This window comes from Heteronotia binoei, chromosome 1 (assembly GCF_032191835.1).
Source record: "Heteronotia binoei isolate CCM8104 ecotype False Entrance Well chromosome 1, APGP_CSIRO_Hbin_v1, whole genome shotgun sequence".
Taxonomy (NCBI): Eukaryota; Metazoa; Chordata; class Lepidosauria; order Squamata; family Gekkonidae; genus Heteronotia; species Heteronotia binoei.
The window spans coordinates 182,731,095-182,744,133 of record NC_083223.1 but is presented as its reverse complement, the minus strand read 5'-3'; the positions used below and the strand labels follow the sequence as shown (position 1 = coordinate 182,744,133).

At 40.3% G+C, this 13,039-nt stretch overlaps 1 protein-coding gene across 1 annotated transcript in view; it reads left to right on the top strand.

Moving 5' to 3' along the window:
* The first annotated feature begins 640 nt into the window (after positions 1–640).
* KIF6 (kinesin family member 6) overlaps positions 641–13,039 on the top strand; it is a 410,723-nt gene continuing 398,324 nt past the window's right edge. The window contains exons 1-3 of the mRNA XM_060245036.1: positions 641–757; positions 3,158–3,267; positions 4,853–4,927. Of these exons, the coding sequence (XP_060101019.1) occupies positions 692–757; positions 3,158–3,267; positions 4,853–4,927 (251 nt within the window). The 5' untranslated portion in view covers positions 641–691. The remainder of the gene's footprint in view (positions 758–3,157; positions 3,268–4,852; positions 4,928–13,039) is intronic.

The following is a 13,039-nucleotide window of genomic DNA, read 5'->3' as shown; positions in this document are numbered from 1 at the left end:
AAACACGATCAGAGAGCTTAAGTAGATCCTTGTAGTTTATCTGAACATCACTCTTCTGCCTGCCGTATGTTATAACATAGATTTTCTCTTTATGATCCACTCCCCATTGTCCTGTCATGTCCGTGACTTGGGGGGGGGGGGAATAGTTTCGTTTGTCTGACATGGGTATGATAGTTCAAATTAATAACACCAACAATCCTGAATTGCAAATGTGTTACTTAAAGCCCACATATTTCACACACATTGCTTCATCATCCACGAAGGCTGCAACTTCATTTCAAAACGGAGCAGCTGGAATATTTTGCTTACATTAAGCCCTCTATCAGAGGCAAGAGAGGATACTAGATGGAAAGGAATCCCATGCCTGCTGGAAGAAAGGTGTGTGGAGGGGAAGCAAACCTTCACCGGTTTCTGTTAACAATGAAAGATAAAAGGAAAAATGCATTCCCTAATTGGTCAATGGAACCTCCACAACCAGTTAAAAACATGAAAAGGGTCACGACAAAAGACTCTTTCCTACAGATCTACCCAGACCGCCCTTACCTCTTGCCCGCGCAACTTCCTAGAGGTTTCCTAAACACCGAAGCTGGGGCGCAAAGCATGCTGGGTAGCGTTCCTTGGTTACTGTTGCTAGGAAGGGCCTCGCGCCCCTTCGCTGGTCTCCAACTGGCAGAAGGTTTAATTTGCAAAGATGGTGAAGCAAACGATCCAGATCTATGCCCGAGTGAAACCTTTGGGCAGGAAGCAGCCGCCGGGGGTAAGTGCGGGAAAACAACAGACATGGGCAAGGAGCGAGTAGCTCGGGGAGTGGGAAAGGTCTACAAAAGGCGAGAACTGGAGGTTTCTGTATGGGTCAGAACAAAGTTGGAGTCGAGTTGCACATTTAAGACCAACAGTTTTATTCATAGTGTCTTAAATCGTCTTAAAGTTGCTACTGGACTCCAGCTTTGTTCTATTGCTGCAAGCCAACACGGCTGCCCATCTGGCTCTATCTGTGTATGGGTTAGTGAGGGAGAGGGGGATACAAATAGTAGGGAGCTTGAGGTGGTCCTAAGTGTTTGCATATATCTAGGCAAGAAGGTGATTCAGGGAAACTGCTTTGTAGGATTGCCGGCCTAACCGTGTGGTATGGAAGGTATTACTTGCACCCATGAGGAGGTGTAGACGTGGATGCTCGGAAAGTAGGCGTGTAAGCTGCATTTGGAAAGGCAGATGCACACGACCATGTTGTTTATGTGATTATTAATCAACAGCTAATTTCTGGGTAGTCAGGCCATCACCCCCATTAAAGTGTGAGTTTTCACTGGACAGTGAACTTCCGTGTAATCATATTGTACTATCACCATGACAATGGATTGTAAAACAGGTGAAGTTGAATCTCCATGACAGGAATTGTACTGTAAGATTTAAGTCAGATTTTTTTTTTAAAGGGGTCATGGTCTGTATCTGTGGCATTGTTCTCTAGAATGGCCATGTAGGCTTTTTTTTTTAGAGGGGAGGTTACCAAATTTTATTCTATCATGGCATCTGTGATTCAAAATAGTAATAATAATAGTAATAATACTTTTTATTTATATCCCGCCCTCCCCGCCAGGGCAGGCTCAGGGCAGCTCACAATATGCGAGTATAAAATACAATAAAACCATACATAGTAAATTACAATTTCAATAATAAAATCATCATTAAACCATTAACAACTATATTAAAATTAACATTGTGGTGCTATGACTTAGGTCTTAATAAAATTCAGTGGCTAAAACATGTCCAGCGAAACTTTCTTGGCTCGGTATTAGGTGAAGGCTAGTTTGAAGAGGTAGGTCTTGCAGGCCCTGCGGAACTGATCTAAACATCGCAGGGCCCGTACCTCCTCCGGGAGTTGATTCCACAGCAGTGGGGCTGCAATGGAGAAGGCTCGATCCCGGGTGGTCTTCAATCTGGCTTCCCTTGGCCCAGGGATATTCAGCTGGTTCTTTCCAGCTGACCTCAATGCTCTCTGGAGTTCAAATGGGGAAAGACGGTCCCTCAAGTAGGCAGGTCCTCGGCCAAATAGTCTCTCTTTTCAGTCAGGCCATGTGGCCTGGGTTAGCTTGATCATGTCAGATCTCAGAAGTTATGCAAGGCTGGCCTTGGTTAGTATTTGAATGGGAGACCAACAACAAAGGAAGCAGAGAGTAAGTATAAATGGGCAATTTTTGCAGCGGAAGATGGTAAGCAGTGGTGTGCCGCAGGGCTCAGTACTGGGTCCCATGCTCTTTAACTTGTTCATTAATGATTTGGACATGGGAGTAAACAGTGAAGTGGCCAAGTTTGCAGATGACACTAAATTGTTCAGGGTGGTGAGAACCTGAACTATGATTGGGGTCATAGTCAGACCCCAATACCGCCAGACTAGACTGAGATAGCGTACTAGTTTTTAACTTGATAAATGTTTTATGGTTTTATATGTTTTATGGAATTGACTGTTTTTATGATACTGTAAGCCGCCCTGAGTCCGCTTGCGGAGAGGGCGGGATATAAATGTAAAGTAATAAATAAATAAATAAATAAACCAGAGAGGATTGTGAGGCACTCCAAAGGGATCCGTTGAGGCTGGGTGAGTGGGCGTCAACGTGGCAGATGAGGTTCAACGTGGCCAAGTGCAAAGTAATGCACATTGGGGCCAAAAATCCCAGCTATAAATACAAGTTGATGGGGTGTGAACTGGCAGAGACTGACCAAGAGAGAGATCTTGGGGTCGTGGTAGATAACTCACTGAAAATGTCAAGACAGTGTTCAATTGCAATAAAAAAGGCCAATGCCATGCTGGGAATTATTAAGAAGGGAATTGAAAACAAATCAGCCAGTATCATAATGGTGCGGTCTCATTTGGAATACTGTGTACAATTCTGGTTACCGCACCTCAAAAAGGATATTATAGCATTGGAAAAAGTGCAGAAAAGGGCAACTAGAATGATTAAAGAGTTGGAACACTTTCCCTTTGAAGAAGGGTTAAAACGCTTGGGACTCTCTAGCTTGGAGAAATGTTGACTGTGGGGTGACATGATAGAGGTTTACAAGATTATGCATGGGATGGAGAAAACAGAGAAAGATATAAATAAATACAGAAAATTTTATCAATATAAAGGTAATTTACAGGGGCTACATATATGTTTTACAGATATATTCAGTTGGTGAAGATGAGACATCAGCATTCAGTTTGGAAATTACTGTGCCCCGTGATTTGGCAGATGGATTTGTTAATAATAAACGAGAAAGCTACAAGTTCAAGTAAGTTAATATTCCACAGGGTTTCTTTCTGTTTAATTAATTTTAGAGATTTTATATTATTTAAATGGTAGAACTTGATGGTTTTTGTTGTATATGTCACCAGCTCCCCCCCCTCCAGTTTCTATACGCAAGAAAGGCGCTCTTGAGGATGTGATGAGGTCTGGAGAAGCCTTAAACCTCTTTGCCCTCTAACATACCTTCTCCTGCCCTCTGCCCTTTCACAAGCCAGAAAGAGAGATGCTGTTGTCCATACAGTCCTATAGAAGCAGTACTCTGAGTGCCAAGGTCTCTTGAGATTAGTTGTCTCATGGCTGCTGTGGTGCTTAGTAAGAAGCCCTGAGAAACTACATTTCCTAGCAGTTTTGGTATCCATGATCATGTTCCAAGACCTAATGATGGCCACAGTAACAGCCTTTTTCATCTCTATCTCTAAAACTAGTTAGGTTTTAGAAGTAAACATTTGGGTTTGTTGGTGCTGGGACTTAAGAATTAGTACTATTTGTTTGTTTGAAATAAATTAGTTCAAACTTCATAGAATTTTGGTCACAGCTTATAATTAGCTTGAAGTTCTTAACCCATGAAGCTTCTGCTTCAGACTCTTAAATCAGGGGTCCTCAGCATCATGCCCATGGGTGCCATGGCATCCTTTTCTGGCAGCCGTGGAGTATCTTTTGGAAGTTATCAGGGCCAGTAGGGCTTTTGCCCAGCAAGGCTTCTGATTGACTATTGGAGATCTGATTGGCTGTGCAGCTATTTCAAAATATTACTTGGCAGCAGCTGGTATCACACAACAAGGATCTGCACTGTGTCACCAAAAGTTAATCTGCAGTAATCATATATGGCTGGGCTGGCTGCATCTCCCACAGTAGCACTTTTGTGACAGCTGTTTTGTTGCTGTCCCCACCTTGCCATTTCAGAATTCCAAATGTACCTACAGGCTCAAAAGGGTTGGGGACCCCTGTCTTAAATTGTAATCATCTCTCAAAAGAGTCAGATTATAAATATTCTCTTATAAGGAACCACTACAATGGGGAGCTTGCATTTCACATTTTATATGCAGCATTGCTTTCTTATCAGGATCTGTTGCAAGTGTAAAACCACTCTAAAGAAGTAAAATTTAGTTATTCATTTGTATTAGGTAATGGAAGTAGAGCAAAATTGCTTTTGAAATGTTTGCTCCTCTTCTACAATAACTTTCCTACTGACTTTCTTAAGAGAAGAAAGTGAAAATAGCTGATGTTGATGCACTCTCGAATTTTAAAGTTGCTTATACAAGTTTCTGTGTGTGGCCCTTTGGAAGCACTGAGCCCCTTGACAGTAGTAAAATACAGTTGTCTTTTTCTAAGCAGTATTATTTTTATGAGAGGATTTTATTGTACAGATTTTGTGAAAGCAACAGTGTTTACAGTCTTTTGTGGATACAATAGCACAACAGCATAGTGTGGTAAAGACTACAGGGAAAACATTGTGCCGGGTTATGTAAGTCTAGTGATGTAAACATTGACTTAGTTACAAACAGATTTTTAAAAAAATGAATCAAGTAGTGTCTTAAGATTCTGGATGACTAATTGTTGATAATTTGAAGATTTCAGAAAGTTTTTGATCAGGAAGCAAAACAAGATGAAATTTTTGAAGCCATTGCCAAGCCAGTTGCAGAATGGTAAGTCTGATTCTTTTAAATGAGCAATGGTGTGAGATTTCCCATTAAATATATTGCTGATAATTGCCTATATTATTGTTTGAAAAGCTATTTATACATTCAGTGGTTTATGTCAGGCAGTGTTTTGCAAGAGTGTCAGATTAGGATCCGGGAGATCCCAGTTTGAATCCCTACTCTGTCATGAAAACTTTGCTGGGTGACCTTGGGCCAGTCACACACTTTCTATCTAACTTAGCTCATGGGGTTGTTGTGAGGATAAAATGAAGGAGAGGAGAATGACATAAACTGCTCTGTGTCCCCATTAGGGAGAGATGTTAAAGGTAACTGAAGCAAAGTAGGAGAGAGATCGTGTAGATGACTTTATATTTAGAGGCAATATATTCTAAGCAGCCATCATCTTTAGGCTCCTAAATCTCTATTGGCTATGCCTTCTTTGCTGCTGATTCACCTGGCTTGTTAGGAATTGGGCTTTTTTCCCCATTGGAGTGTCATTGCTTTTTAATGGCTTTCCGGAGGCTATATGTTAAATCTCTTTCCTATTAGCTTGTTGATGGGCCTGTTATTTTGGAGGACATTCTGTTGAGAATTATGGAAATACATGGGATTTCTGTTACTGCAGAAAAAGAATTATGGTATTTTATATCAGAATTTTATTTATTCATTCATTTACATTTCAATGATATATGGTCCCTGTGACCCACTACAGTCAATATTCTGGTTGCCGCATTCTGTCTTCAATGGCAGCTTCATGTAGAGTACATTGCGATAATGTAATATAAATGTTACCAGGTATGATGGACATAGGCTTGCCAGCCACAGGTCCGGGTGGGGGATCCCCTGATTTTGCAGGCTCCTCCCTGCTGCTGGGTCAGGGGGGAAGCCCTGACCAAGCAGCCATGATGTGCCTTTAAATCTCAGCAGGATGAGAGCTGCATGGGGGGGGGGGGAGCAGGCATGAGCCACATGGCTTTTCCCGGTGAGTGTGTGAAGTGTGTGTGATAGGAAGAGAGCACAGGTCCATCTGTTTGTTTTGCATTTGTTTCAGGAGTTGTGTGTATAGTAAAATGGATAGTAAAGAGTTAACTAGAAACTGATTATGAGATGGAGGAAAAATCCATCCCCTAGACTGCTTCCTTAATTTTGGTTTTCTCTGTTAGTCTGAAGAAGTTGGTTGAAATACAGCAGATTGTTACATTCAGCAACTCCTCTGAGTAAAGCGATTTATACCATTGTCTCAGTGAGATTACAAAAGTGTGGACTTGCAAACTGTGTTTGGGAAAGCACAAAGGCTGCTTTGTGAGTGTGTGGGTGTCCCTTAATAAAGCCATGTTTGGAAATGCTGCCAAAGCCTGACAGGGGAGTTGTGGTGGTATGAAAATTGCACTTTCATTTTGTGGAAGTGCAGCTGCTGGGAAACCCTTTGAGGCCAAAAAAGAGGATGAGGAAATGAAGACTGTATTCAGGGGAATGGCACTGCTGTATTTTTATTTATTTATTTTAGGGAGTGGGAAAATCTCCAGGCTTCACCCCCAAAGTTCACAGGTATTTCCTGAGTTGGGACTGGCAACCCTAAACAGGCTAGGCTCAGTCTCTCCCAATTAATAGCTAATAAGAGCTGACAGAATACTGAGACTGTAAGACTTTAAATTAAAGGAAGCAATTGAAAAATGACAGGGGTTAGCAGCAGAGAGCAGTTGACAGCTTGGGCACTGAGGTGAAAACAGGTTTTCTGACTGACTGGAACTATGTAGAAGGCTTGTGACAGGGTGAAAATAGTAAATTTGTAATTGAAGGATCCAAGTTGTAGGAATAGGACCAAAGTTCCAAAGTGCAATGGAAGTGAAGTTTTATTCCTTGTACTTTATTTTTCTCAGTGTTTTGTTCATATAATAAATAAAAGTTTTCTTGTTTGATTAACCCTGTGGTCTGTGTGTAATCTATAATGATACTTCTTTTAGAAGTTTTCTAGTTTTACCAAAAAATATTTTTTTCAGAAATGCCCGTCTTCCTAAGCTGTCTTTCTCTGCCAAATAATCTGTCAAAGAAATATCATTTTGTGCTTTCCTTCCAGCATGCTGTTGCCTGTACTGGGATAGCCAGCTTCATATCCTTGGGAACCACTCTGTTCTCTAGTCAGTGGTTCAGGAGCCAGGAGTGGTCACTCCCAAAATAAAGTTGGTACATCTAGCAGTAGAACTATAATTATACAATACATGTTGTCAGACCTAACACTGCACCTAAAAAGTGTACATTTGCAGAATCTGAAGGAGGAATGTAATAGTTAAGTTTTCAGTTGGTCTTTTTAACAACTAAAAAAAAATTGGTAGCAGCCTGATCTAGATTATAAGCTTGACTGGGGCAGGCACATTTATTTTGTGGTAAAGATGGAATGTGATAATTTGGTAGTCTGGAGTATCTCTGTTGATTAATATGGATGGGATACCTTTTGTCATGTAAGAAGTACTACAGTGATGATTCGCACATGATAATCCTGCTAAGGAGCATGGGCACAGCGTGGTGGGTTCTTATTTATTTTTTGACACTTCTCCTGTGAAGAATAAATAACTGCTAGAGGCAAGAAGTTGGACAGATGTAGGAGGCATGTTGAAGCTCCCCTTTTCTCACAATAGCCATTTATATATCTGTACATGTACGCACAAAAATAAAGGTGGAAATAAAAAAAGATGAAGGGAACATCCTCCATGTGTGGTCCTGCGCTGTTACTGGGACTGGATGGACCCCTATGTCATAATCAGCAGGTGAGCTGAATCCCTCAGTTCAGCTTTTAACTGACAGCATTAAATTTTTCTTATTAAGTTGTATGTGGATCCTATTTTTACTTGTTTCTTTTTCCCCAATATGGTTTTACACAATGTTTTGGAGAAATAACAAAATATGTGTATTAAATTGCCAAATCCACAGCCAGCAACAGGACCTCTTCTTATGTTTATGTTCTTTCTAAACTATGTTGTAATTTACCCCTTTGTTCTGAACTTATGCTTGTTTCCAAATAGTTAAGTAACACTTTTGTTCTATTTTTTGTCTTCAAAATACAGGATGTTTTTGCTTGCTGGTAATTGCAGTTATATTGCAACATGGTTTATTATTTAGCAAAGTGATATTTTTATAAGCCTGTTGATTTTAAAGAACTTAGAAAGGTGTAGCATTGTTTAGGATTGCACTGTAAGTGTGCTTTGTAAGTATATGTTAAAAACCAGCAACTCCTGTCTGTGTACATTTCCAGAATGTACACTTCGAACTGTGTTCATATTCTAAAGTGCTCTTCATTTAGTAGTCCTTCAGCTGCAGTTATATATATTTCACTCTGTAATTTAGTATGCCAAAATTCCTTTATATTGTGTTAAATTAATTTAATTATTACTATTTTAGAATCATGATTCATAATAATGTTTTTGTTACCTTAAAAAAACCAAAGGCCAACATGCTGTTTTGGCAGATGATTGCTTCTGGAAGCTGAATTGGACATATTCTTGAAGGGAAAAGTAAAGCTGTAAGTAGAGAGTAATCAGTCTCACTGATGTGTTTCCAGAAAAGTAATACAACAGAAAACACCAGTGAAGTTTTTCATCAGCATTTTAAAGTTGCTTGTCATATGATTACATGAAAACTAAATTTGATATTGCAACAGAATAAATCTGTTGAAACAATAAGAGCAAAGAACACATTTGATGCTAACTAGAAGTTTCCAGTGCCTTGCTGGCAGGATGAAGATTTAAATAATTTTTTTATTTTTGTCTTTCAGCATGAGCAGTAACCAGGGTTTGCAAACCAACTTTGTATCCTGGTTTCATACTCTGGTTTATGAGGGCATATTAATAATTATTTGGCATTAATATGCACACTAAACTATGATTAAAGGAAACTGTGGAAGGAAAGATGGAATTCAGATGTGTGAGGGCAAAAGGGAATTAGGGTACCCTATGGTATCCTTCCATTCTTCTAACTATGGTTAGGAGATTGGAGCTGAATTCTAAGCACACTTACTAGCATGTAAACCTCATTTAACTCAATAGGGCTTCTGATTAAACAACTTTTTTTTAAAGGCGGGAGTGTTACATCTGCACTGTTGCTTTAAAATTGCAGTGTATTGGACCCAAATCATTGTGCAGTGGAAATTCACTTGTATGAGAATTCTTTCTGCAAGCAGCAACTTAAAGTTCCACCCCACGCCTTGAATAGAACCCAGTAGGTTTTTACTAGGCATCTACATTTAATGAACTACATTTTAGATAAATATTACATGATTTTATTTTTGCTTTTATTATGTATGTTTTTGTGTAGAAGAATGTGTATTACCATTCTTTGCCTTCTCCCACAAAGAATGGCTATTGCCATTATTCTTTGTTCATTGTTCTAGCCGTTCAGCTGTGGTGTAGCATGTCGCATTTTCCATCCTCTATGACTCGATTGAGTGCAGCTGCAGCATGTTGATTCTGGACATGTAGGTGCTTTTTTCTGGTGTAGTAGGTTGCTGGGCAATCTAACTGTCAGACAGAATGTTTTCCAACACTGTGGCTGTACCAAAAGAAGCCTTTTAAAACCCATTTATGCTACCTGAATACTGAAAAGGAAGATATTGTCAGTTTTCCTGTGTTAGATCATTTAATGCTTCTGCTATTTGAGACCATAAATTCTTTGGCACAAGAATTGTCATTTAGTTTTATGTTTATACAGCATCTGGAACAGCATGTTCTAATCTGGAGTAGTGTACTCTGTTTTATATATTCTAACCAAAAGATTTACTGTTGAGGTTTGTAAAGTTTTGTGTTATTGTACCTTACTTTGAAGAATGCATAACCACAGTAACTGTAAGACACATTTATCTTCTTTGGAATGCACAAATTAAGGTGGAAAAGCCAGATTGATCTTTAATGCATCTCAAGGGTATATTACAGTTATCCAGTTTGATTATCAAAGTCTTGGAATGGGTGCCTTGAAAACTGACAGGATGAAAACTCCTACCTTGGAAAAGTGGACTGGCAGCAAGTTCTTTTTATGGTATCATTGCCACATCCTTCCATACCCTTTTCTTGTTGGTGGGTCCCCCCTCCCCCCCCCCCCCAAAAAAAAGAAAGAAATTTCAGGGGTCCAGGATTGTCCCTGGGCCCCTGTTGGTCCCTGGGAATTTTTATTCTTATGCACGTACTCTAAGATATTGAGCAATTTAAGACTGAAATCTGATATTGAAATAGGGTGCGTTTCAGATGCTACTTCCTTTAAGTGAACTGCAACTTGAAATTTGAAGCATTAACCATAAATGAATAATAAATGCAATATTCCTGTACTCCATAAAATCAAAACTTGAGGCAGAGGCAGTGTGGTATAGTGATTAGAGTGATTAGAAGAGACTGAAGCTCAAATCCCCACTCTGTCATGAAATTCACTAACAGTGCAATCCTGTGCAGAGTTGCTTCAATTTAAGTATGACATGACGTCCTCTGCCCAGCCCCCCGTGACTTTGTCTCCAGGTCCTCAGGCAAAGAGACTGAGGAGGACCAGAGAGACCAGTGATGGCCCAGCACTGCGGAGGTGCCTGCTGCCAATGTTCCAGCAGAGCCAGAGGCCCTCCTGTGACAGCCTGCAAGGGAGACCTCACTGAAATAAATTCCAGGCAGGATTAGAGGCAAGCCTCAGCCATGCAGTCCATAGCTCCACAGGGGATGTTCTCACTCTGCAGGAATGGTGACAGCAGAAGGCTCAAGCCGAGGTGGCCTAAAGGAGGTGAAGTGCTCAACTGGTTGCTTGCAAACCCATCCCAGTGCCAGGCAATGAGAACAGGTAATACTTCACAGGATCCCGGCCTAAGTATAGTGCAGCTGCAGGAGCTCAACACCTGCCAGCAGGGCAGTTGAGCCTGATTACTTCTCAGACTAATTAAACTGAGGTTTGGGGAGGCTGTGTTGCTGAATGAACTGGTCCATGAGGTGCAAGCAGTTCCTGCTTCAGCTGCCAGCTTTCGTTGAAGCTCTCAAGCCTGGCTACCTACTCCTGCTGATGCTCTCAAGCCTGGCTAGCTATCTGCTCATGAGGAGACATATTGAAATGAATGACATTAGACTGGAGTAATTCTGTGTAGGATTGTACTGTGATGGATCTTGGACCATATTGTGTCCAGGGTTTTGTGCACCCAAGCGCTCCTGCGGTGGCCCATTGGAGCCGATGGACTGAACTTGGAACTCTCATAACAAAGGAAGCAGGATCCTAGTCTCTGCACTTCCCAGACCAATCACGGGTCCCCCTGCTGGTTGAAACAAGCCTATGTCATGCCAGTGCGGGAACCCAATGTGTACATAGTTGGCTTCATTGGCCCTTGCCAGTGAGTTCAGTTCTTACTCGTTATGCTGTAATCACAATAAAGTGAGCTGATCACTATGCTATGTGCCTCCTTGTGAATCAAACCCAGTATTTAACAGACCATTTGCTCTTTTTTTAGCATAATGTACCGTGACAGGTTAAAATGGGAAGGGGAAATCATGTATGCTGCTTGAGCTCCTTTGGGGCATGGGGGGATACCTGGTTGAAGTCCTAGGGCAGGAAACAATGTGTATTCCTACTTTTACATAAGGAGGCAAGTGTCAACTATTTTGGGAGTCAAGTAGTCTTAGAGAACCAATTTCTGTACAGCCAGTGTAGCAAGTACAAGATAATTTATTCTTGCTTCCAGATAGAGAATGTGGACTAATTACCTTTCTAGGAATTAATCTTTTAAAACCATTAGCTCCAAATACCTCCGGGATCTATCATATTGAAATTTGTTTGCAACCTTTAATTTTTTGATAGTACAAATTAATTAATTGTGAGTTCTGTTCTTTGAATTAATACCAGAAAACCAGACAAAAACCTTCAACCAATGATTATCTTTTACTGAAAAAAAATAGTTCTCTTTATTAGATAATTTGTTGGAAAATACAAGTATGTGAAAATTAACTCTACAGGTACTGCAAAAACAAGTGCAAGAACTATCAAAGCTCCTATGATTTCTCTACCATATTAGGGTAAGTAAAATTTAAAGCAAACTAGGTTTTGGATTATTGACCTAAACTCCTTTTAGGAGTTTTTGTATAAACCCAAGTCCCTGACAAACACAGAAATCTCCCCTAATCTCTTCTGAGAGTTCCATCCAGAGAAATCTAATTTATTTATTACATCAGTGCATTTACATAGAAAAATAGCAATCTTATGCTAGATCTTTTCTAACTTACATATGTGGTTTTCATCTAGATAAATGGTTTATTCTTAACTATTGATGAAATAATCACAGTTGCACCTAAAAGTACATCTTCTAAAGCAAGATCAGAAGGCTAAATGCTTTATTAAAAGGTAATAAATCTAGTATTTATGTAACTTTTTAAAATTAGCTGTCAAAGATAAAAGAAAAACCTTATGCAAACAGAGTTGATCAATAGTTGAATCTGGCATGAGCTCACAAATACAGGAATACATGCATGATCAGCAAGAAAACCTGTGATATTGTCAAAATATTGCTATACCAGTCACTAAGGACTCATTCACAAAGTCCTTGTCACTGCTATGAGGACTTTGAATTAGATTTGTGTTGGGAATTCTGTGATTCCCAAGAGTATGCAGGCCCAATTTGGAACAAGACCCTGATGTGTGTGGAGAAGGGACTTCAGCTTCCTCTCTCAAGCTGAAGAGGGTTTTCCTGACCTGCAATGGCCCTGGGGACTATTTCTTTGGGAAACTTATGTGCAGCCATCATTACATGTAGTTTTTTTTGCCACAGAGCAAATAGATGTTCCCTGGAGCTGTTTTGGAAGAGAGGAAGGGTTAGGTTGAAGCTCCTCCACGTGTATCCAAGTGTTTGGGATGCACAGAACCTTCAGTGTATGTGTATCCAAAGTCTTCATGTTGTCCTCAAGGATTTGTATGGTATGAATGAGCTCTAAATTGCAAACTGCTTTTCTTGCTGCATTTTGTCCTGCATGGCAGCTATGCAAATGGGCTTCTGGTGAGGCCACAAGAAATGTAGCTGAAGCAGTTCAGATCCAGCAAGCAGTTCAATTCAGCAAGCAGTGGCCCTCATAGTAAGTGAGTGCTGCTAGTGGCCATCACAGCAAAAACTAGCAATCC